A 26,083-nucleotide genomic window follows, 5' to 3' on the forward strand; every position below is an offset into this window, starting at 1 on the left:
ACAGTAGTCCACACACGCATGTGCATTCAGTTAAGTTGGAATATGACTGTAATACAAACAGTTCAGTTTGTCAGGTACATGCAACACAGATTACAGAGTTGAACATCTGTCTGCTTGAGAAAATCCCATTTGCTGCAATAAAAATGTGAGATGAACAGACTGAAAACTTTATTTTATTGGATAAAACATGTTGACAACGTTTTACTTTGCAGTTAAAAAAAAAAGGTAATATAATATCGCGATACTCAGCATATCGCAATATATTTTGAATCGCAATATTATCGTCATTGTGACTCAAGTATTGTGATAATTATTGTAGCGTGAGGCCTCTGGTGATTCCCACCCCTAGTATTATACATTCACTATGGAATATATTGTTTATTGCCTGTAGTCTTGTTTTCTAAGTGTGATTTCAACATTTTCTTTTGAGTAATCCAGTAAATCATCATCACGCGTGTCAATGTGGATCCAGTGACAGTACAGCAGATAAGAAGGCTGCTATAGCAGATTTCCATGTGATCGGAGGGCCTTTTCTCACTCACTCTATTCGTTTCTATTTCGTTCCGTTCTGCCCGTTCCGAGATCTGATCCGAACTCCCCCCCCCCTCTCCCCCCTCTAGTTTGTGTACACACTTCAGTCTGGGTGCGCTCTGGGTTTTGTTTACGGTTTGCGTTTTGAGCTTGTAAGCTTGCCGTAGTCGATGATGTCACACTCGAAATGTAAACACAGGGAGTGTTAACACGGAGACTGGAGAATGGATGTTGATATAAAGAAACAAATAACTAATAAATATGAAGTTATATTTGAACCTCTGTTGTCAAGCCTCGTCAATATAACCCACCCCCCTTTTCTCACGAATGGAACTCTGTTGTAGAGTCCGCTTTTGATCGTTTTGCAGGGTTAACAATAACGCTAAGCTAACGGCTAACGCTAACGTTACTACATGCAACATACTAGTAACATTGCTCGCATCGATTATATTGAATGTCATTGATCTACTGGTCGACCGAAAATGTAAACGGGAATGTCTTAACACGACTGCGGACTCTGGATGTTGATATAAAATGAACAAATTGCCAATAAATATGAAGTTATATTTGAACCTCTGTTGTCAAGCCGTGTCAATATAACCCACCCCATTTTATCACGAATGGATGGTGTTGTAGAGTCCGCTTTTGAGCGTTTTGAGCGATCTACTGGTCGACCACGGCCGACTGGTTGGGCACCACTGGTCTAATAGAAATAAATGCATTCGAACAATGTATAGACATAGCAATGGCAAACAAAATTTATGACGTTATGTCAGCACCAGGCGCCACGCCCGTGAAAAGGTACAAGCTTGCAAAGCCACACCCCCCGTTCTCCCGGGACCGACCCCGAGACCACCTCTGCCAGCTGATCCCGTTCAGCGGGGGGTGAAACGATTCAGCCCCGTTTCGCACCCCAAAAGGGGTGAGTGAGAACACTGCCCCCCGTGCTCCGGGACGGTGATTCGATATAAAAGGCTGAGTGTGAAAGCCCCCTGAGTCAGAACTTGCCTGTGAGTCAAAAGCCCCAAACGGCTGCAAGACTCTGGCTCTCAGAGACGGCTCCCCTTGTCCTCCTTCTCCTCCTACTCTCCACTTTACAACACTTCACACCTCTCTGTCCTGAATGAACTGCCACTGCATCATCCGTCGTCTCTTCACATGCTAAAGAGCGTATCGTCGCGGTGTGCTGCTGTGTCACTAACCGTGCTCTCTCCTCTGTGTCTCGTTTTGTCTCTCAGGATAAAGATAAAGTATTGTCAAACAAGACTCCTAAGCTGGAGCGGGGCGATGGGGTCAAGGAGATGAAAGAGAAGGCCCCTAAAAGGAAGCTGCCCTTCACTGTCGGAGCCAATGGAGACCAGAAAGATTCTGACACAGGTGAGAGACCGTTTTGTGTTTAGCTGATCAGCTGTTTAGGCCCTGGATCGATCCCTATCCTCGGAGAAGAAGCTTGTATAATGCGGTCCGTGTAGAATTGACCACTTGGCCTCTCAGTGGGAAGTGCAGCAGTGGGAGAGGAGTGGGAGTGGTTACATCACATCCCCTCAGACAGACAGACAGACAGGAAGGTAGGGAGGTATGCTGAGGGCCGGGGGAGGGTCGTCGTGAAGTGGAAAGTCTCTCCCAGCTCTAGGTTGGCTGTGTGTGTGAGTGTGTCTGGCAGTATCAAGGATTTCACTCCTAGCATTGCAATAGTCGAAGGGAAAAGGAGAAGGCCGCGCAGAATTATGAGCTAATTAAGTGTGGATTTGGGGAACATGCCAGGGCTGATCAGGTCGCGCTGTGGTGAGTCTCTGGCTTTATGTTGTCTTTAATTAAAGAGGGGCACTAGGTTCCTGCTGGTTTAGCTTTGGACTTCTGACGATCTGGATTTGCTGTGTTGACAGTGAGTGGTCTGAAGCAACACGTTTGGTAATATAGAAACTGAGTCGCTGAATATTGAAGACCGGTCTCCCGTTCTTCTGCGCTGAAGACCACGTGAAAGTGTGCACGGTGGATTGTACTGTTGTTATTACTTGGCGGCTTCATGTTTTGTTTTGTATAGATTGGATCTATAGCTTGTAGGCATGTGGTTGTGTATATATCACGCGTGTAATTGCTGCTAGCTCAAGGGATCTATGCATAAGTCATCTTTGAATATGAACAAGTTCCCTTATTATTCTTTGAGCTGTTGCTGATTGAGGCTCTGTACTGATTTAGTGTGTGGTTGTCTGTGTGTGAAAGAGAGAACCTGTGTGTGTGTGTGTGTGTGTGTGTGTGTGTGTGTGTGTGTGTGTGAGTGTGAGAGAGAGTGAGGAGACAGACGGAGAAACCGTCACTGGTTTGTTTGATTGTGTGTGCTTCCATGTCTTTAGGGGCACTGGCCTTGTTTGTTGTCCTTGAATCATAATATTTAGCTTCTTTCCCTTCAGCTGTTTGGCAGTGTGTTTTCCCAGACTGTTGGGGAGAGAGAGGGGGGGGGGTGAGGCATGAACTCTCCTCTCATTAACAATGGGCTTGCGGTTCTGTCTCTTGTTATGCTGATGAGACGAGTCTGTCTGTCGTTATTGTGCTGTGCCCTCTCCGCTCGTCATCTCTGGCCTGTCTAATGCTCAGCCACTCCCCAACACCCATCAGGCTTTACATCCAGCTCCACTGCTAGTGAAAGAAACTATTTCACTGGTTGTTCATTTACAAAACTTGTGACAAAGGAGCATGACGTATAGACTTGGGCCTCTGTGTTTCCCCCGGGCTGTGGTATCGTTGGCTGTGGTATCGTCTCCCACACCCGGTGCTGGTGGCAGGCCAGGCTGTGGTATTTTATATATATATATATTTTTTTTTTAAACGGATCCCCATTAGCGGCAGCTAGTCTTCCTGGGGTCCACGTCCAACAACATACATATACACAACAAGATAACATACACCTAGCATATATCACAAAGACAATTAATCAGAATAGAGTAAAAACATGTATCATAGAAAAAAAGAAATGTAAAACAGTAGATGAAAAAACAAGAGATAAAATCCAGTTATACCAAAAAAAACTATTTATCAGGGTGTGCATGTATTCCAGCTGTGCTGAATACAAAATGTTATTGTGTGTGCAAGTGTAAATAGTGTTTAAGATTTCTTTTAAAACAAGCCTTTTCTTTGATGTTCCTAACATCGCTGGGAAGACAGTTCCAGGATACTATCGCCCTATAAAATACTGCCCTTTTCATAAAATTAGACTTAGGTAGAGGTAAATTAATCAATCCACCTCTTGCCCCTCTGGTTGAATGTGTGTGAGTACTTGCGCTGTATGCAATTATACAGGAACTTAGGAGTTTGAGTAACTCTATGAAAATATGTAATTAAGTTAGCAGATAATCTTACCTTAACACTGAGCCATGAGAGACGTGCATGCAGGTCAACTACACTAGCCCTAGGACCAGTCTAGCTGCCTTGTTTTGAGCTACTTGTAGTTTTCTGAGTAGACCATTGGATGCAGATGACCATACTACAGAGCAGTAGTCTAAATGACATAAAACCATAGAGCACACAACTTGACGAAACAGCACTGATGTGAGATAAGGTGAGCACTTCCGTGTGACTACAACCGCTCTGCCCATTTTGGCAACCACCTTGTTGATGTGATCGGACCAAGACAATGCACCATCAAGCCAGAGTCCTAAAAGCTTCACAGTCTTTACCTGTTCAATGGTTTGACCCTCAATCTGTAAATTCAATTTGGGATTGTGTGATAGTCTATAATTAGAGCCGAATATTATGCACTTTGTTTTTGATAAATTAAGTATACGTTTATTTGATTTTATCCAGTTATATATAATGCTCAGCTCACTAGACAGAACCTGACTAAGTTCTGTACATGTTGCAGCTGCATAATAAATAGTGGAATCGTCGTCATACATTGTCAAATTAGCTGTACTAATTGCAAACGGCATGTCATTTGTAAAAATTGAGAATAAGAGGGGTCCTAGGCAACTTCCTTGCGGGACCCCGCAGTCCAGGGCCCTACTGCTCGATAGAGCCCCATTAAAATAAACTCTCTGCTACCTGGCCGACAGATAACTCCTAACCCATTGGATTGCAGAGGATTTAAAACCATAGCACACAAGTTTAGACGTTAAAATGTCGTGGTCGATTACATCGAAGGCTGCGCTAAAATCAAGTAATACAGTACCAATGAGCTTTGATTTGTCCATAGAGGTGAGCCAACTATCAGACATTTTAGTGATGGCGGTACAGGTGGAATGACCAGGCCTATACGCATGTTGGAATAAAGTAGTTAAACCATTAGCAGAGAAATAGACTTGTATTTGCTCAATACACAATTTTTTCCAACAGTTTGCTAAGTACTGGCAGAATGCTGATAGGCCTGCTATTGGGACCACAGATAGTTGCTTTTGTGTCTTTAGGTAGTGGGATGATCTTTCCCTCCTTCCACAATTTTGGACACACGCCACTAATCAAACATCTATTAAAAATATGACCGATTGGTTTAGAAACATGCCGCAGATATTCTTAACAACTTGCTGTCAAGGAGGTCAGTACCTACCAACAGGCCCGCCAACAGGTAGAGAGCTCAGCAACCTTTCAACCATTCCAGCATAAATCTGGTGGAATTCAAAAGTGCACATCTTATTATTCATGATGTGCTTTTTTATAAGCACATCAGAGTTAGAATTGACTACTGTCCATATTATCTCTAAGCTTAGAGACCTTATTGACAAAATAATCATTAAAATAATTTGCGATCTGAAGTGGCTTAGTCAAGTAGACGCCATCTGATTCTACAAAAGTGGAGGTCATCTTTTTACCCATGATTTCCTTCATTACATTCCATAATTTCTTACTGTCGTTACCGCTTTCAGAAATTCTCTTTTGATAGTAGGTTATTTTATTTATTTTATTCATTTTGGTTACCTGATGTCTTAACGTACAATAAAGTTTTCTGTCAACAGAAGATCCAGAAAGAGCAGCAACCTTTTTGGCCTCGTCCCTTTGAGCCATCAAGTTCTTCAGTACTATATCTATCCATGGCACTATCTATCGTCTCCCACACCCAGTGCTGGTGGCAGGCCAGGCTGTGGTATCGTCTCCCACACCCAGTGCTGGTGGCAGGCCAGGCTGTGGTATCGTCTCCCACACCCAGTGCTGGTGGCAGGCCAGGCTGTGGTATCGTCTCCCACACCCAGTGCTGGTGGCAGGCCAGGCTGTGGTATCGTCTCCCACACCCAGTGCTGGTGGCAGGCCAGGCTGTGGTATCGTCTCCCACACCCGGTGCTGGTGGCAGGCCAGGCTGTGGTATCGTCTCCCACACCCAGTGCTGGTGGCAGGCCAGGCTGTGGTGTGGTATCGTCTCCCACACCCAGTGCTGGTGGCAGGCCAGGCTGTGGTATCGTCTCCCACACCCGGTGCTGGTGGCAGGCCAGGCTGTGGTATCGTCTCCCACACCCGGTGCTGGTGGCAGGCCAGCACGGCATTAAGTCGCAGACGGGACTTAATGCAGAATACATGCGATGCAAAACTTTGTTTTGATTTAATTTAATTTAGTTTGTTTATGAAATCTATTTGGAGCAGTCCTTTCTGATGTTGTGTTGGGCTACCACAAATAAATCGGTATGTCTGGGAAAGATTTCTCACAAAGGTTTCTCTGTGTGTCATTGTTCCTACTTGCATGCCTGCAGCCTGTCCCATAGTGCAAAGCGTCCTCAAGGGAGCTATGCATAATGTGTACAGTAATCTTTGGATATGACGCTCAACAAGTTCCCTCATTATTCTTTGAGCTGTTGCTGATTGAGGCTCTGTAGTGTGGTTGTGTTTTGGACCAAGTGGAAGAGGCAATACTGTTACTGCTGGGTTGACCAGGAGGCTGTCTGTATGCCTGTCTGTCTTACTGCTGGGTTGACCAGGAGGCTGTCTGCCTGTCTGTCTATCTTACTGCTGGGTTGACCAGGAGGCTGCCTGTCTGCCTGTCTGTCTTACTGCTGGGTTGACCATAGGGCTGGGCGATATGACGATATTATATAAATATCGGGTACAGTTCATTAACGATACACTTTTTTAACGTATCGTGGATATCGTGATGTTTTGCCCAAGAGGATTGTGTCGCGTCAATCTGGTCCACCCCGTTCAAACTTTTGAACAACGCCGCTCCCACACACACACTACTGCATCAAAGTTAGTTAGTACTTATGATTAACAAAGGCATTCGTTTTGTGGCATCAACATTATATAGTTACACGTTATATAGTTACACATCAGCGTATTTACCCAAACATAGCAACGTCCGATGACGACATAGATAGCAAGCGTTACTGTTCATATCTCAGTCCGTGCCGAGTTGTGCGTGCCCATTCTGCGGTCTGTTAATAAAGTTTTCAATCAGACAGATGTATGGAAAGGCTTTTATTATAACATTTGTTGCAGTAAAATCATTATGCCTCGTTGTCATGCTGCGGTGCGCTAGTAATCACTCGTCGGCTGCGGTGAGCTGTTGTTGTTGTCTTTGAGCTGAGCTCTCGTTAAAATCAAGGAGGGCATTCAGGAAGTAAAAAAAGAATAGCGCTGCTTGCCGATTGGTGCTAAGAACAGCAGGGCGGGTACAAGCGGTGTGACGTAATTGGCAGACTCGACTGTCAATCAAAATTATTCTGTTGCCGGCTGAATGATTGAATGAATGAACGTTATTAACGATTGCAGAATGGGTACAATACAGCTCAATACAACAACAGTGGACTGACTGGAGGATGAAGACCAGAAAAATACTTTCGGCTTTTTTACATAAGGGTCCTCCATTTTCAATTCATCAAAACATTTAGAGACATTCAAATATACAGTAGTTTCATAAAAATGCTAAAATCCTATTGATTGATTTAAAACTTTATTAACATATTGCAGAATGGGTACAGTACAGCTCAATACATACAATTGTTAAGGGGATGCAGACCAGTGAAAGACTTTCGTCTTGTTTACATCAGGGTCCCCCATTTTCAATTCATCATATTTCATATCTAAATCATATAATATCTCATTGCTAAATATATGCAATATATAATCTAATAATCCAATAATCTAAATCTAATATATAATATAAAAATGCTAAATGCATGGGTATTTTATTTTGTCTTTAATGTTAGCTTGCAAACTCAAATACTGTCTTGGTAAGCCTCATAATGAATTGTTTGGGGAAAAAAAGAAAAACATTGTGATGCGTATCGTGTATCGCCGAAAGGTCAGAAAATATCGTGATATCATATTTAGGCCATATCGCCCAGCCCTAGTTGACCAGGAGGCTGTCTGCCTGTCTGTCTGTCTTACTGTTGGATTGACCAGGAGGCTGTCTGCCTGTCTGTCTGTCTTACTGCTGGATTGACCAGGAGGCTGTCTGTCTGTCTGTCTTACTGCTGGATTGACCAGGAGGCTGTCTGTCTGTCTTACTGCTGGATTGACCAGGAGGCTGTCTGTCTGCCTGTCTTACTGCTGGATTGACCAGGAGGCTGTCTGTATGTCTGTCTTACTGCTGGATTGACCAGGAGGCTGTCTGTCTGTCTGTCTTACTGCTGGATTCACCAGGAGGCTGCCTGCCTGTCTTACTGCTGGATTGACCAGGAGGCTGGCTGCCTGTCTTACTGCTGGATTGACCAGGAGGCTGTCTGTCTGTTTTACTGCTGGATTGACCAGGAGGCTGTCTGTCTGTCTTACTGCTGGATTGACCAGGAGGCTGTCTGTCTGTCTTACTGCTGGATTGACCAGGAGGCTGTCTGCCTGTCTTACTGCTGGATTGACCAGGAGGCTGTCTGTCTGTCTTACTGCTGGATTGACCAGGAGGCTGTCTGTCTGTCTTACTGCTGGATTGACCAGGAGGCTGTCTGTCTGTATTACTGCTGGATTGACCAGGAGGCTGTCTGTCTGTCTTACTGCTGGATTGACCAGGAGGCTGTCTGCCTGTCTTACTGCTGGATTGACCAGGAGGCTGTCTGTCTGTCTTACTGCTGGATTGACCAGGAGGCTGTCTGTCTGTATTACTGCTGGATTGACCAGGAGGCTGTCTGTCTGTCTTACTGCTGGATTGACCAGGAGGCTGTCTGTCTGTCTTACTGTTGGATTGACCAGGAGGCTGTCTGTCTGTCTTACTGCTGGATTGACCAGGAGGCTGTCTGTCTGTCTTACTGCTGGATTGACCAGGAGGCTGTCTGTCTGTCTTACTGCTGGATTGACCAGGAGGCTGTCTGTCTGTCTGTCTTACTGCTGGATTGACCAGGAGGCTGTCTGTCTGTCTTACTGCTGGATTGACCAGGAGGCTGTCTGCCTGTCTTACTGCTGGATTGACCAGGAGGCTGTCTGCCTGTCTTACTGTGTGGCTACATGACATCAAACTGACGAAGCCACTATGTCTAAGACCGATCACTGTTGATTGATTACTGTTATTGTTGTCACCTGCCATTACCTGAACACGCCCCGGTGTTGGTATTCTTATTTGTTTAATAACATGTTCTCTATATCGTCCAAAACCTGTGTCTTTCGGTATCCGTTCGGTAGTCGCGTTGTCTTTGTCCTCTTGTCACCTGCATAATAATATTAGCATTTTATTACCGTTTGTGTTGTTTGATCTGATTTTAGTATCGGCCTGCTGAGTCGTAGAGTGGCTTACCTGCAGGCAACGTTTAACACCACAGCCCCTCCCCCACACACCACAGCCCCTCCCCCACACACCACACCACAGCCCCTCCCCCACACACCACAGCCCCTCCCCCACACACCACAGCCCCTCCCCCACACACCACAGCCCCTCCTCTGTCTCACCACAGCCCCTCCCCCACACACCACAGCCCCTCCCCCACAGCCCCCCCCCCCGCATTTCACTGTATGCTTGTATGCCGTGACAAATAAAACTCTTGACTTGACTTGACATGTCACAGCCCCTCCCCCACACCACAGCCCCTCCCCCACACGTTACTGGCTAGACCTGGTGGGAAATGCAATGTTTTAAAGGGGAATGTCACCCATTTTAAGAATGGGTGACATTCTTGTTCTTGTCACATTATGCTCTCTCTGTGCCCCAGGACAGTTGAGACCTTAATTCTGAACATGCACAACTCTCTCCTAAAGCTAGAAAGCGGAGAGAGAACCCCCCCCCCCAATCAGTGATGTCACTGGGATGTAAAATCGGGAGCTCACACTAACATTCTATGGTCTCATAAAATCAGGGCTCCATTCATTGTCTAGGGAGCAGCATCCAAGAGTGGAGGTTTATTATGCTAGCATTGCTAGAAGATCTGAACCAGAATTGTATTTGGGTGTAAGAGCTCCCACAAACAATGTGTGTGGCCTCATAAAGTCATGGTTGGCCCTGTTCATTGTCTATGGAGCAGCCCCAGATCTGACCCCCCAGTGTGGAGGGCTCGCTCTGATTTCTAGCTTTACCCAGGGCACAGGAGGAACATACGTGGATTCTTAAAATGGGTGGCGTTCCTCTTTAATGTCCGAACTCATAAATCAAATCGAATCAAATGTATTTGTAAGGCCCGACAACACACGTCAATGTCCCCATGGGCCGGACACGTCTTCTTTAAACAAGTCGAGAAGAAACGAGAACAAAACAAAAACACCATGAAGTCCAAACAATTTTAAATAAATGAATGCAACACTCCCAGACATGCCCCACGCGAAGGTAAGGGAAAACTCACTAAAACCTAGCAATAGGAAAATATGCACCACAGGCAATGTGGAGGAGAGAAACCTTAGAAGGGCCGTTCAAGGGGGGGATCTCCCTTCTTAGATGACGGTGATAGTAGTGTTGCAGTAAAACAGGCGAGACAGTTGGTAATAGGGCTGCAACTAACGATTATTTTGGTAGTCGACTAATCTCTCATGAAACATTTGAATTTGGATCTTAATTAAGCTACTTGTCTAATCAAATGTATTTTAATAACAAATACAATAATCAATCATAATGAAAACAAATTAAATAATACAAATTAAAATGCAAGTTTAAATGTAAAGATAATGACTGTGCAAATAATGTTTTAAAAGCAGCAGCCTCTGCCCCAGCACCGCGGTTCTGATGGGGCTGTTAACCTGGTCCAGGGGGGTGATGTGGATCCACTCACTAGGCTCCACCATCTCCAACAGCTGTAAGGGGAGAGGAGAGGAGGACGAGTCAGATCAGACAGACTTCTAGGTCTTTTGTTTGCTGTGTGTGCGTGAGAGGAGCTGTGTGTGCGTGTGTGCGTGTGTGTGTGTGTGTGTGTGCGTGTGTGCGTGTGCGTGTGTGCGTGTGTGTGTGTGTGTGTGTGTGTGTGTGTGTGTGAGATCTCCTGCAGAGGAACACACCATTTACAAATGACAGCGTCCATAAAGGAACCCGTGATTGCATTGCTATAGCAAACTTATAAATCATCAGATGTAAGATAGCTATCACTAACGTTCCCTGTCTCTGCAGTCTTAGCCCAAAAAGTTCAACTTTTTTCAACTAAGAAAAAAAAAGCAGCCTAGTCTAGACCATGTCGCTATATAGACAGTGGACGTTGGCACTAGCTATCTTAACTTACCTAATTAATACTCCAGTCTGCAAACATACGACACTTTGTGCTAATTCATGGAGCTGTAAACACCGGTAGCCTGTAAGCTGTAAGCTTGGCGCTGTTTAACGTTAGCTAACGTTACATAGTAGTTGGTGGACACGCAGCCTCAACAACATATTAACTGAAATAGCGTTCGCTTAGCAGCAAGCATTATCCATGAGACATTCTGTTTTCCAACATCATGTAAGCTAAAACTCACCCATGATCCGAGTAGCTGTCATCACGGTTTCAGGGTGCTTGCTCGTGCATCACTGCTTTCTTCTTCTTCTGTCGTTAGTACACAGAATGCAGTCATGGCAGACAAGGGAAATGATACTGCCCCAGCACTTCCTGTAGTGCATTTGCGCAGTTTTGAATGAACGTTACCGGCTCTGTTTACTTTTTATACGACGCATCGACACTAAAATTCCGCGTCGACTAATTTTTATGAACGACGTCGACGATTATGTCGACTAATCGTTGCAGCCCTAGTTGGTAAGCATGCACTCATATGTGTAATGAAACACAGATAAGTGCATGCAATAGCAACTGAACAGGAAAAGGATTTTAAAAAGCCTATGAATTCAAACCCCCCCCCCCCCCATTAGGATACGCAGGTGAATCTGTTGGACAAGGCTGGCTGTTAGCACACAGCATGTTAGCATACAGCATGTTAGCACACAGCATGTTGGCACACAGCATGTTAGCACACAGCATGTTAGCACACAGCATGTTAGCATACAGCATGTTAGCACACAGCATGTTAGCACACAGCATGTTAGCACACAGCATGTTAGCATACAGCATGTTAGCATACAGCATGTTAGCACACAGCATGTTAGCACACAGCATGTTAGCACACAGCATGTTAGCATACAGCATGTTAGCACACAGCATGTTAGCACACAGCATGTTAGCACACAGCATGTTAGCACACAGCATGTTAGCACACAGCATGTTAGCATACAGCATGTTAGCATACAGCATGTTAGCATACAGCATGTTGGTATACAGCATGTTAGCACACAGCATGTTAGCATACAGCATGTTAGAATACAGCATGTTAGCACACAGCATGTTAGCATACAGCATGTTAGCACACAGCATGTTAGCAATGATCCTCCAAGTCGCTGAGGATCTCAAAGATGTGTCCAGCCATTCCATTTACTTCTATAAGGAGAAGGCTTGTAATAATAGTAAGAATTATACAATTATAATAATAATAATAATAATACATCAGATTTAAATAGCGCTTTTCCAAATGCTCAAATACACTTTAACAAAACAAACAATACAATACTGTTTTAGTAGAGAGAGAAAAAAAAAAAAAAAACAAAAAAAAAAAGGTGAGAGGAAGGAGTTCATGGGTTGAAAGCAAGGGTAAAAAGGTGTTTCAGGTTCTTTTTTAAGGATGAAAGAGTGTCTGCATGACGGATATGGTTGGGAAGGGCGTTCCAGAGGGTGGGGGCAGCTGCAGCGAAGGCCCTGGTAAACACATAGAAGTGTTTATAACGTGTATTCAGTTTTTGTGCAAAATTGCATCGTTACCCATTGAGTTGCACTGGCAATGATACAGATGAATAGAATAATGTATGTAAATCGAGCCTCCATGATCTACAACAACTGAGGATATAGCTTACATGTAAATGCAGATCTGGACAATGGCTGGTGACAGATGGATAGTCTACTTAAACAACCAAGCAGCCGTGATGAGGATGACTATATGGAGCTATAAGCCAGGCTTAGTTAAGGAGTCGTGTGTGTGTGTGTGTGTGTGTGTGTGTGAGCGCTATGCAAGCTCTCTGAAACTCCAGTGATCTGCCTCCCCTACACAGAATCCCCTGACCTCCTTGAGGAGTGCTGGACTACAGCATTCCTGCTTTCTGAGGTCATCCATCCTCCTTCTGTTCTTCCTCTCTCTTCTTCCTCCTCCTCCTCACCACCACCACTAGTCCCAAAAGCAGCAGTCAGGGAACATCATGACTTCCTGGATTGTTGGTATTCCTTCTCTCTGACCAGCGTTGGTTTCATGCCTTTCCCCCCCACACCCCTCGCTCCCCCACCTACCTAAATGTCTCCAGCGTTTGTTTCATGCCCTTTCCCCCCCACATCCCTCGCTCCCCCGCCTACCTAAATGTGTCCAGCGTTTGTTTCATGCCCTTTCCCCCCCACATCCCTCGCTCCCCCGCCTACCTAAATGTGTCCAGCGTTTGTTTCATGCCCTTTCCCCCCCACACCCCTCGCTCCCCCACCTACCTAAATGTCTCCAGCGTTTGTTTCATGCCCTTTCCCCCCCACATCCCTCGCTCCCCCGCCTACCTAAATGTGTCCAGCGTTTGTTTCATGCCCTTTCCCCCCCACATCCCTTGCTCCCCCGCCTACCTAAATGTGTCCAGCGTTTGTTTCATGCCCTTTCCCCCCCACACCCCTCGCTCCCCCACCTACCTAAATGTCTCCAGCGTTTGTTTCATGCCCTTTCCCCCCCACATCCCTCGCTCCCCCGCCTACCTAAATGGGTCCAGCGTTTGTTTCATGCCCTTTCCCCCCCACACCCCTCGCTCCCCCACCTACCTAAATGTCTCCAGCGTTGGTTTCATGACCTTTCCCCCCCACACCCCTCGCTCCCCCACCTACCTAAATGTCTCCAGCGTTGGTTTCATGCCCTTTCCCCCCCACACCCCTCGCTCCCCCACCTACCTAAATGTGTCCAGTGTTGGTTTCATGCCTTTCCCCCCCACACCAGGGCTCTACAGTGCGACCAAATTGCTCGCATATGCCCCTACAAATATTTGTATGCGAACCGTAAAAATCAATTACGCGCACGCTGTGCGAATACAGATTATAGCCTCTCTCGTCTTTTTTTTCCTCCGCTGCGAGATCGTTAAAAAACTACAAGTCCCACATTGCACTCAAGCCAACGGTCCAATCACAGTAGAGTGAAGTGACTGGTTTCATGGGAAATAAAGCAAATGACCAATCGGAAGCTCTCATTTAGCTTGTTTACTTCCTGAAACTCCGTGATCAGGGCTCTCGTTTTCCGAGACACCAACTTATTATAGTCTCTCTCTTACCAATAGCAATAGATTTTAGAACACCTAGATTTATCGATAGCAATAGTAATATAACGTTAATGCAACAAAACGAATGCCTTGCTTTGTTAATCATAACGTTGATGCAGTAGCGTATGTCGGTGTGTTGGCTGTAACGGACATGACAATAACATAACGTGTACACATTAAAATTGCGATAATCTATTCTAACATTTTCAAATCGATGCAGTTGAATTTCCCCCTTAGGATCGATGCATTGTTACACCCCTACACCAAAGTCACTGGCCCACTGTGTATCTGTGTGTATAATAACTTGGCTAGCGTTATCAACAGCAGAGGTGGGCAATGGGTCCAGCTGCAGCGCCGGAGTGCAAACGATGTGATGTAATTGGCAGACTTGACTGTCAATCAATGGTCTACCTGACACGCAAACTCAAACAATGTTTCTGTACTGGAGGTGTGATTGATTGATTGATTGATTGATTGATTGAAAACTTTATTAACAGATTGCAGAATGGGTACAATACAGTACAGCTCAATACACACAATTGTTAAGGGGATGCAGACCAGAGAAAGACTTTCGTCTTGTTTACATCAGGGTCCCCCATTTTCAATTAATCAGGAAAGTGTACAGTAGGAAAGTGTACAGTATTTCAATAGGCAACCCTGAAAGGATTATTTTTCTAGAAGAGCAACACAGCCAAAACATAAGCATTGTATGCATAAAAGGGGCTAAAGTTAAGTGACTGAACCTTTTGTAGCAGTAGTTTGATTTGATAGTTTATTTGATAGGGCCAGCACATGTTAATGAACATCAAGTACAAAATACAAAATGTAAACATGCAGGGTTGTAGCAAGAGCTAATTTACACACATGCACGCACAGTACAAATATACATATATTTTTGTGCTCCTAAATATTTTTGGGTGCTCCTAAATTTCTTTGTGTGCTCCTAAATTTTTTCATTTAGGAGCACCTGTGCCCCTAGTGAAAAAGGTTAGCGTAGAGCCCTGCCCCACACCCCTCGCTCCCCCACCTACCTAAATGTCTCCAGCGTTGGTTTCATGCCTTTCCCCCCCACACCCCTCGCTCCCCCACCTACCTAAATGTCTCCAGCGTTGGTTTCATGCCTTTCCCCCCCACACCCCTCGCTCCCCCACCTACCTAAATGTCTCCAGCGTTGGTTTCATGCCTTTCCCCCCCACACCCCTCGCTCCCCCACCTACCTAAATGTCTCCAGTGTTTGTTTCATGCCCTTTCCCCCCCACACCCCTCGCTCCCCCACCTACCTAAATGTCTCCAGTGTTTGTTTCATGCCCTTTCCCCCCCACACCCCTCGCTCCCCCACCTACCTAAATGTCTCCAGTGTTTGTTTCATGCCCTTCCCCCCCCACACCCCTCGCTCCCCCGCCTACCTAAATGTCTCCAGCGTTTGTTTCATGCCCTTTCCCCCCCACACCCCTCGCTCCCCCGCCTACCTAAATGTCTCCAGTGTTTGTTTCATGCCCTTTCCCCCGCCTACCTAAATGTCTCTAGTGTTTGTTTCATGCCCTTTCCCCCCCACACCCCTCGCTCCCCCGCCTACCTAAATGTCTCCAGCGTCGGTTTAAAGGTTATAGGGTACATATTGCGTATAGTTGTCTATGCCGCTGGCTGTGGTCTGTTGGTTCAGTGGCACAGCACTGCTGCTCGTGGCCTGGGCGGGGGAGCTCGGGCTGAGCTGTAAAGCCAAGGCTTAGCTATGTCGAGTGGAGTGGGTGGCAGACGGTGATTTGCACAGATCTGCTGCCCACGCCGCTCTACCACTGGCAGGCTGCGACGAACACGAGCTCCCCTCTCTCCCTCCCAGACACACGGGGCTCTGAATAAAACAGGCACAACGCGGGCCGTGCAGTTGTTGTTTAATCTCTCCAAAGAGCCTGTTTACATACTGTATGATACCCATTATCCCTCGGTCTGTCTCTCTCTCTCTCTCTCTCTCCTCTCCTCTCCTCTCTCCGCTCTCTCTCTCTCTCTCTCTCTCCTCTCCTCTCCGCTCTCTCTCTCTCTCTCTCTCTCTCTCTCTCTCTCTCTGCCCCTCTCTCTCTCTCTCTCTCTCTCTCTCGCTCTCTCTCTCTCTCTCTCTCAACAATGGCACAACATCCTGTGGGCCACTTCCCGTCTCTTCTGCCTTCACTTCCCGTTTATGCAATTTCTATATGGGCTTTTAGCAAACGACAGAACACACTCCCTCTCTCTTTCCCTCTGTGTCTCTCTGGGTCCCTCTCTGATTTCATGCATCTCAGGAGAGGGGAGACTGTGTGTGTGCGTGTCTGTATAGTTTCCCCCCTCTAGAAGCCTGAGACACGGTACTAAACAAACCGTACTGAACACGTCAGGTTGAGCTGGTTAGAGTGGTTCTACTTGACAGCGCCGGTTAAAAACCATGGGAGCTGCTATAGCGTGTTAAGCTAAACCGCCCCTGTGTAATGTGGAGAGAACACAATAGCGTTGGAACACATGCCGCCACATCACAAGCTCTATTATGACCTCACAGCTGCTTTCATGCGGGCCCCCCCCCCACCCCTGCCTCGGATTGCCAGTCTGCTGGGAGGACTAGCTAAGCTGGCATTCTTTTTCCTCCCATACCTCCTTTTTGTCCTCCTCCTCCTCCTCCTTCTGTTAGCCTCGTCAGTTCAAATGAAAGCAGAGAGAGACCTTGGAGTGAGAGAGAGTTCGGTTTCATGCTGGTCTATCGGTCCCCCCGAAACCAGCTTAATTATTAGCCTTCCATCTAGGGGTGCACTGATACGGATACCGGGTATGGATCTATCGAGCCCCGCTCTCTTTTCTTACAATCACAACCTGTCGCCCCCCTGGACACACTTTTGTGAAGCACCGGTTGTGATTGTAGGATCAAGAAAAGGGGGCGGGCTTGGCGGCTGGGTGGCGTAGCGGAGATTGCGCTCGTCACCAATGCAAGAGACTCCGGTCTCGATTTCCCGAGTCAGCATTGCCTGCGGCTTGGGCCAGTCGTCATACTATCTCAATTGGCAGAGGTAGCGGGTGGAAAGTCGATGGGCGGGGATTGGACATTGTGGACAGCGACTCCTACAGGTCGGTTGGGTGACGCCTGCACAGCAGAGACGGGAAGTATCGGGGGCAGCGTGAGCCTCCCACATGTTACTCCTCGCCACTGAGAGTCTGTGCTGTCTGGTGAAAAGATGCGACAGGCTGCCTCCTCGTGTACCTGAGGGGACACGTGATGCAAGGCTTCTATCCTCACTACAGCCGACCGGTGGTAGGCATAGTCTAGCAACGTTCAAGACAGGGGAGGGGAGAATTGAAGGGGAGAATTGGCGATACGAAATTGGGATGGGAGAAAAATGGAAAATAAGGAGAAAAAGTGGATCAAAAAAGAAAGGGGGGCGGGCTTGAGGTAGGTCAATTGCATTGTTGTCGGTCGGGTCCAGTAACCGGTCCAGTCGGGGATAAAAACAAGGCATTGGTATTGGAGAATTTCCCAGATACTCGAAGGAGATACTTTAGAGAACCGTGTGTAACAAACATGTATTTTGCCACACAAATGTATTATGTCTCCATAATCTTTGTCCGATTACGTTACGTCTGTACTGTTCAGTGAAAGCAGTGGATCGGTATTGGGCGTTGGGCGATTCTGAGCGTTTTGGAATGGCTATCGGCAGTGGAGGGGTGCATGTCTGTGCATCCTAATTCTAACAATAGTCACAAAGACACATTTCTGTCTTTAATGCACTTCCTGAGGGCATGGGAGCTGGTATTCTCTCTGCTAATTAATGCTGTGTGTGTTTCATGTCTGCGTATGTCCATCACTGAAGGCACTGAAGACTTCATGCTCTAATGTGTTAAGAGCACACTTGGTGTGTTGTTGTTCAGCACCAGGCCTCTAGTTCTCATGGTGTGTTGTTGTTCAGCACCAGGTCTCTAGTTCTCATGGTGTGTTGTTGTTCAGCACCAGGTCTCTAGTTCTCTAGTTCTCATGGTGTGTTGTTGTTCAGCACCAGGTCTCTAGTTCTCATGGTGTGTTGTTGTTCAGCACCAGGTCTCTAGTTCTCATGGTGTGTTGTTGTTCAGCACCAGGCCTCTAGTTCTCATGGTGTGTTGTTGTTCAGCACCAGGCCTCTAGTTCTCATGGTGTGTTGTTGTTCAGCACCAGCCTCTAGTTCTCATGGTGTGTTGTTGTTCATCACCAGGCCTCTAGTTCTCATGGTGTGTTGTTGTTCAGCACCAGGCCTCTAGTTCTCATGGTGTGTTGTTGTTCAGCACCAGGCCTCTAGTTCTCATGGTGTGTTGTTGTTCAGCACCAGGTCTCTAGTTCTCATGGTGTGTTGTTGTTCAGCACCAGGCCTCTAGTTCTCTAGTTCTCATGGTGTGTTGTTGTTCAGCACCAGGTCTCTAGTTCTCATGGTGTGTTGTTGTTCAGCACCAGCCTCTAGTTCTCATGGTGTGTTGTTCAGCACCAGGCCTCTAGTTCTCATGGTGTGTTGTTGTTCAGCACCAGGCCTCTAGTTCTCATGGTGTGTTGTTGTTCAGCACCAGGTCTCTAGTTCTCATGGTGTGTTGTTGTTCATCACCAGCCTCTAGTTCTCATGGTGTGTTGTTGTTCAGCACCAGGCCTCTAGTTCTCTAGTTCTCATGGTGTGTTGTTGTTCAGCACCAGGCCTCTAGTTCTCATGGTGTGTTGTTGTTCAGCACCAGGTCTCTAGTTCTCTAGTTCTCATGGTGTGTTGTTGTTCAGCACCAGGTATCTAGTTCTCATGGTGTGTTGTTGTTCAGCACCAGGCCTCTAGTTCTCATGGTGTGTTGTTGTTCAGCACCAGGCCTCTAGTTCTCATGGTGTGTTGTTCAGCACCAGGTCTCTAGTTCTCATGGTGTGTTGTTGTTCAGCACCAGGCCTCTAGTTCTCATGGTGTGTTGTTGTTCAGCACCAGGCCTCTAGTTCTCATGGTGTGTTGTTGTTCAGCACCAGGCCTCTAGTTCTCATGGTGTGTTGTTGTTCAGCACCAGGTCTCTAGTTCTCATGGTGTGTTGTTCAGCACCAGGTCTCTAGTTATCATGGTGTGTTGTTGTTCAGCACCAGCCTCTAGTTCTCATGATGTGTTGTTGTTCAGCACCAGGCCTCTAGTTCTCTAGTTCTCATGGTGTGTTGTTGTTCAGCACCAGGCCTCTAGTTCTCATGGTGTGTTGTTGTTCAGCACCAGACCTCTAGTTCTCTAGTTCTCATGGTGTGTTGTTGTTCAGCACCAGGTCTCTAGTTCTCTAGTTCTCATGGTGTGTTGTTCAGCACCAGGCCTCTAGTTCTCATGGTGTGTTGTTGTTCATCACCAGCCTCTAGTTCTCATGGTGTGTTGTTGTTCAGCACCAGGCCTCTAGTTCTCATGGTGTGTTGTTGTTCAGCACCAGGTTTCTAGTTCTCATGGTGTGTTGTTGTTCAGCACCAGGCCTCTAGTTCTCATGGTGTGTTGTTGTTCAGCACCAGGCCTCTAGTTCTCATGGTGTGTTGTTGTTCAGCACCAGGTCTCTAGTTCTCATGGTGTGTTGTTGTTCAGCACCAGGCCTCTAGTTCTCATGGTGTGTTGTTGTTCAGCACCAGGCCTCTAGTTATCATGGTGTGTTGTTGTTCAGCACCAGGCCTCTAGTTCTCATGGTGTGTTGTTGTTCAGCACCAGGCCTCTAGTTCTCATGGTGTGTTGTTGTTCAGCACCAGGTCTCTAGTTCTCATGGTGTGTTGTTGTTCAGCACCAGGCCTCTAGTTCTCATGGTGTGTTGTTGTTCAGCACCAGGCCTCTAGTTCTCTAGTTCTCATGGTGTGTTGTTGTTCAGCACCAGGTCTCTAGTTCTCATGGTGTGTTGTTGTTCAGCACCAGGCATCTAGTTCTCTAGTTCTCATGGTGTGTTGTTGTTCAGCACCAGGTCTCTAGTTCTCATGGTGTGTTGTTGTTCAGCACCAGGTCTCTAGTTCTCATGGTGTGTTGTTGTTCAGCACCAGGCCTCTAGTTCTCATGGTGTGTTGTTGTTCAGCACCAGGCCTCTAGTTCTCTAGTTCTCATGGTGTGTTGTTGTTCAGCACCAGGTCTCTAGTTCTCTAGTTCTCATGGTGTGTTGTTGTTCAGCACCAGGCCTCTAGTTCTCTAGTTCTCATGGTGTGTTGTTGTTCAGCACCAGGCCTCTAGTTCTCATGGTGTGTTGTTGTTCAGCATCAGGCCTCTAGTTCTCATGGTGTGTTGTTGTTCAGCACCAGGCCTCTAGTTCTCATGGTGTGTTGTTGTTCAGCACCAGGTCTCTAGTTCTCATGGTGTGTTGTTGTTCAGCACCAGGTCTCTAGTTCTCATGGTGTGTTGTTGTTCAGCACCAGGCCTCTAGTTCTCATGGTGTGTTGTTGTTCAGCACCAGGCCTCTAGTTCTCTAGTTCTCATGGTGTGTTGTTGTTCAGCACCAGGTCTCTAGTTCTCATGGTGTGTTGTTGTTCAGCACCAGGCCTCTAGTTCTCTAGTTCTCATGGTGTGTTGTTGTTCAGCACCAGGTCTCTAGTTCTCATGGTGTGTTGTTGTTCAGCACCAGGTCTCTAGTTCTCATGGTGTGTTGTTGTTCAGCACCAGGCCTCTAGTTCTCATGGTGTGTTGTTGTTCAGCACCAGGCCTCTAGTTCTCTAGTTCTCATGGTGTGTTGTTGTTCAGCACCAGGTCTCTAGTTCTCTAGTTCTCATGGTGTGTTGTTGTTCAGCACCAGGCCTCTAGTTCTCTAGTTCTCATGGTGTGTTGTTGTTCAGCACCAGGCCTCTAGTTCTCATGGTGTGTTGTTGTTCAGCATCAGGCCTCTAGTTCTCATGGTGTGTTGTTGTTCAGCACCAGGCCTCTAGTTCTCATGGTGTGTTGTTGTTCAGCACCAGGTCTCTAGTTCTCATGGTGTGTTGTTGTTCAGCACCAGGCCTCTAGTTCTCATGGTGTGTTGTTGTTCAGCACCAGGCCTCTAGTTCTCATGGTGTGTTGTTGTTCAGCACCAGGTCTCTAGTTCTCATGGTGTGTTGTTGTTCAGCACCAGGCCTCTAGTTCTCATGGTGTGTTGTTGTTCAGCACCAGGCCTCTAGTTCTCATGGTGTGTTGTTGTTCAGCACCAGGCCTCTAGTTCTCATGGTGTGTTGTTGTTCAGCACCAGGCCTCTAGTTCTCATGGTGTGTTGTTGTTCAGCACCAGGCCTCTAGTTCTCTAGTTCTCATGGTGTGTTGTTGTTCAGCACCAGGCCTCTAGTTCTCATGGTGTGTTGTTGTTCAGCACCAGGCCTCTAGTTCTCATGGTGTGTTGTTGTTCAGCACCAGGCCTCTAGTTCTCTAGTTCTCATGGTGTGTTGTTGTTCAGCACCAGGCCTCTAGTTCTCTAGTTCTCATGGTGTGTTGTTGTTCAGCACCAGCCTCTAGTTCTCATGGTGTGTTGTTGTTCAGCACCAGGCCTCTAGTTCTCATGGTGTGTTGTTCAGCACCAGGCCTCTAGTTCTCATGGTGGTGTGTTGTTCAGCACCAGGCCTCTAGTTCTCATGGTGTGTTGTTGTTCAGCACCAGGCCTCTAGTTCTCATGGTGTGTTGTTGTTCAGCACCAGGTCTCTAGTTCTCATGGTGTGTTGTTGTTCAGCACCAGGCCTCTAGTTCTCATGGTGTGTTGTTGTTCAGCACCAGGCCTCTAGTTCTCTAGTTCTCATGGTGTGTTGTTGTTCAGCACCAGGCCTCTAGTTCTCATGGTGTGTTGTTGTTCAGCACCAGGCCTCTAGTTCTCATGGTGTGTTGTTGTTCAGCACCAGGCCTCTAGTTCTCATGGTGTGTTGTTGTTCAGCACCAGGCCTCTAGTTCTCATGGTGTGTTGTTGTTCAGCACCAGGCCTCTAGTTCTCATGGTGTGTTGTTGTTCAGCACCAGGTCTCTAGTTCTCATGGTGTGTTGTTGTTCAGCACCAGGCCTCTAGTTCTCATGGTGTGTTGTTGTTCAGCACCAGGTCTCTAGTTATCATGGTGTGTTGTTGTTCAGCACCAGGTCTCTAGTTCTCATGGTGTGTTGTTGTTCAGCACCAGGCCTCTAGTTCTCATGGTGTGTTGTTGTTCAGCACCAGGCCTCTAGTTCTCATGGTGTGTTGTTGTTCAGCACCAGGTCTCTAGTTCTCATGGTGTGTTGTTGTTCAGCACCAGGCCTCTAGTTCTCTAGTTCTCATGGTGTGTTGTTGTTCAGCACCAGGCCTCTAGTTCTCATGGTGTATTGTTATTCAGCACCAGGCCTCTGTACTGTAAAGGCTCATTACTGTGTGTCTGCCGGGGCCAGCCTTGTAAACGGCGCCTGGAAAAGCGCAGCACAGCGTTTCCTCTGCCTGCCTGCCGCTCGCTCGACGTGTCTGGGCCGCTGCCGCTGCGGTGCCTGCCGTTAGGGCCCTCCTCGCTGGAGGAATGTGTCTAAATGGCAAATGCCTCGGAGAGAACGTGAGAGAGTGTATCGCAGAGGGTGGGCGGGGGCACGTTAACTGTAAAGTGTTCGCAGATGTTAGTGAAAGTTCATCAGGTCTGTGTACTGTGTGTGTGACTGTGGAAAAATCTCCCTGGAAAGGGCTACAGCCACCGGAGGTCGGAGCTGCCATCTTTCCGTCCCCCCCCCCCCCCCCCCCCCAGTCTGTTTTTGTGGCCTTGAGCGCCGCTCAGACACATCTCTCCTGTGTTGACATCTCTGTTAGAGGCACCTGGACCGACGCACAGCCTTCTGGTTTATTTTCCGTCTCCCCAGTATTTGTTTTCCTTTGGGAATATCTATTTTTCGTCCTTAAAGCTCCGATCTGTCATTTCTTTTGGGACCCGTGTGAATGTGGGGGTTGTGCGTTCACATACGCTCTTAAAGAGATGGAAGATAAGCACTCCGGGGACTCTGGTAACCCGCTGTAAACCCCAAATACACGTCTGTTTTTTTACTCGCATGTCTACAAAACGCCACTAATGTAAACAAACCTTTCCGTCCTCGCGTGGAGCAGTCGGTCAGTCGGCACGACCTTGTCTGGGTTCTATTCTCCCGTTTGTTTACATGTTCACTTCTCGTTTCCCCCGTCGCTCTCGCTCTGTTGTCGGGGGTTTGTCACATGTTTTCAGTAGCGTTCACCACAGGGCCATGTGCAAGAGAGGCGCGTCAGATGGCATGTGCAAGAGGCGCGTCAGATGGCATGTGCAAGAGGCGCGTCAGATGGCATGTGCAAGAGAGGCGCGTCAGATGGCATGTGCAAGAGAGGCGCGTCAGATGGCATGTGCAAGAGGCGCGTCAGATGGCATGTGCAAGAGAGGCGCGTCAGATGGCATGTGCAAGAGAGGCGCGTCAGATGGCATGTGCAAGAGAGGCGCGTCAGATGGCATGTGCAAGAGAGGCGCGTCAGATGGCATGTGCAAGAGAGGCACGTCAGATGGCATGTGCAAGAGAGGCGCGTCAGATGGCATGTGCAAGAGGCGCGTCGGATGGCATGTGCAAGAGACGCGTCGGATGGCATGTGCAAGAGGCGCGTCGGATGGCATGTGCACGAGGCGCGTCGGATGGCATGTGCAAGAGGCGCGTCAGATGGCATGTGCACGAGGCACGTCGGATGGCATGTGCAAGAGAGGCGCGTCAGATGGCATGTGCAAGAGGTGTGTCAGATGGCTTGACGTGCAAGAGGCGTGTCAGATGGCATGTGCAAGAGAGGCGCGTCAGATGGCATGACGTGCACGAGGCGCGTCAGATGGCACACTGCCACCCCAGACGCTGTCGCTCAAAATAATTGCTGGGCGTGTCTTTGTGGAGCAGCTGCTTCTGTCCGGCAACACAGAGTTAGTTAGTCAGGCCTCCGGTGGTGACCTTGGCCACGTCGAGTTGAAATGTAAACCAGCCATTTTGTAATCATTGTGGCTCTGCCAGTTGACGCCCTCTTTCCTCTCTCTGCCCACTGACCCCCCTCGGCGGCCCGGGCGCAGTTGGGTGATAACTTCACATTTAAACGGTAAATCCACCCTAAAATAGAATTCACGTGGTGTGCTATGATCTGTGACCGTTAAGTCAATATCTACACACACGCCACGCACGGCTGTCTCCACGAGTGTCTGAAGACTTTCATTAGCGATGTCGTCCAGTGACACGTCGTGTGGAGTGTCCTTGTCTTTGTGGGCTTTGTTTGAGCTATTACACCCAAATTACTAGTTTGAATGAATGTGGGGCTCTGGATCATCACGGTCGGTCATAGTGTCCTAGGAGGTGTCGTCACTCTGATCCCTGTTCACGGAGCGGCCTCAGGATACGTCTCTCGATGACCTCGTCACTAACATCTTGTCTCTTCTAATATTCACCTCAAGGAGACGACGTGTCTCCTCCTGTTCACTAACTGAAACGGAGCTGTGTACAATATTATAGAAATTGAAGTGACTTCTGTTTTAGGGTGGGTTTCCCCACCTGTGCCAACGCTGGGTGGTGATGTACAAGAGTGTGTCGCTGAGCGGCGGGGGCGGGTCTATCTGACTTGTTGCCATGGAGACATTGAATGAGAAGGCCAAGTCAGTTGTCGTGCTAACTGTGTTATGAGAGCCCAAGGACTGTTATGTATGGGGAGTAGGTCACCGTGTGTGTGTGTGTGTGTGTGTGCGCGCGTGTGTGTGTGTGTGTGTGTGCGTGTGCGTGTGTGCGTGTGTGTGTGTGTGTTTTGTATAACAGTGCACAGGTTAACGGCCCAGTTACCAGACAAAATACTTCACTTGCACTTTACCTGTGAAGCCCACAAATACCAAGGGGGCGTAGCGGTGGCACAGTGCTCTCTGATGCCGCTGTCAATCACCCTCTCACTGCCGCACTACTAAATGGTTAACCTCTTTCACCGCGAGAACACAGAAGGTTAACCATTTCACTGCCACACGACCGTCTGTAGTGTGATGGTAAAGGGTTAACGATTCTGTAGTGTGGTAGTGAAAGGGTTAATGTCATCGCAAAGTATATCACGTCTCTAGAATACAAATAGTACAATTTCCCTTCAGTGTTATAATTTATATAATATAGTACCTTGTCGTCTGTATCACCGAAGTACTCGTAATTTCATACTTTTATATCTTGTTGTGCAACAACAACAACAACAACATGTCAGTGAACCGGTTCTGTTTGTGTTTTATGTAGGGATGCACCGATATGAAAATTGGCCACCGATACCGATACCGATTGTTCAACTAACACAATCGGCCGATACCGATACTTGTGGCAAAAAATAAGTATTTGTAATATTTTTTAATATATATTTTTTTAAATTTTTTAATTAAAATTTTTTTTTTTTAATGAAACTACTGTATATTTGTATGTTTGTATTTGTAGGCCTCTTTACTTACTTAAAAAAAGGAAACTGTTTATGGTATTAATTCCACCATGCCATGTATCACTATCCCTCTCCCAGTATCGTCTGGCGGCCTGCAGATGGATACTATTCTCTCAACCAGAGCTTTCAACCAATGCAATAGAACCATTTTGATTGACAGTCGATTCGGCCAATTACGCCACACCGCTAGCACCCACCTCCTGCTGTTCTTACCACCAATCGGCAAGCGTTTATTCATTTTCTACTTCTGGGCATGCCGCCATTGATCTGCTTGCGAGAGCACAACAAACTTAACGTAGCTAATACGTTAGCTGCCCGCCGACCATCACTCCACAGGATAACCAAACGAGACACAATGATTTTACTGCAACAAATGTTATAATAAAACAAAGCCTTTCTATACATTTGTCTGGTTGAAAACTTTATTAACAGATTGCAGAATGGGTAGTTGGGTACGGAATGAGCAACGGAATGGAACTGAGCTATGAACGGAGTAATGCCTTGCTTGCTTGCTATCTTCGGGTAAATAATATGCTGATGTTATTGAACGTGTAACACTAACTATATAACGTTAATGCCACAAAACGAATGTTTGTGTC

The 26,083-nt window shown here is 47.1% G+C and overlaps 1 protein-coding gene across 3 annotated transcripts in view; it reads left to right on the plus strand.

Annotated features, from left to right (window-relative positions):
• The window catches only part of ankrd11 (ankyrin repeat domain 11), a 323,098-nt gene that overhangs the window by 269,497 nt on the left and 27,518 nt on the right, over positions 1-26,083 (plus strand). For all 3 annotated transcript variants that reach the window (XM_084308736.1, XM_084308738.1, XM_084308737.1), the window contains exon 5: positions 1,770-1,908. In XM_084308736.1, the coding sequence (XP_084164862.1) occupies positions 1,770-1,908 (139 nt within the window). The remainder of the gene's footprint in view (positions 1-1,769; positions 1,909-26,083) is intronic.

This window comes from Notolepis coatsorum (assembly GCF_963971535.1).
Source record: "Notolepis coatsorum genome assembly, chromosome: 2".
Lineage (NCBI taxonomy): Eukaryota > Metazoa > Chordata > Actinopteri > Aulopiformes > Paralepididae > Notolepis > Notolepis coatsorum.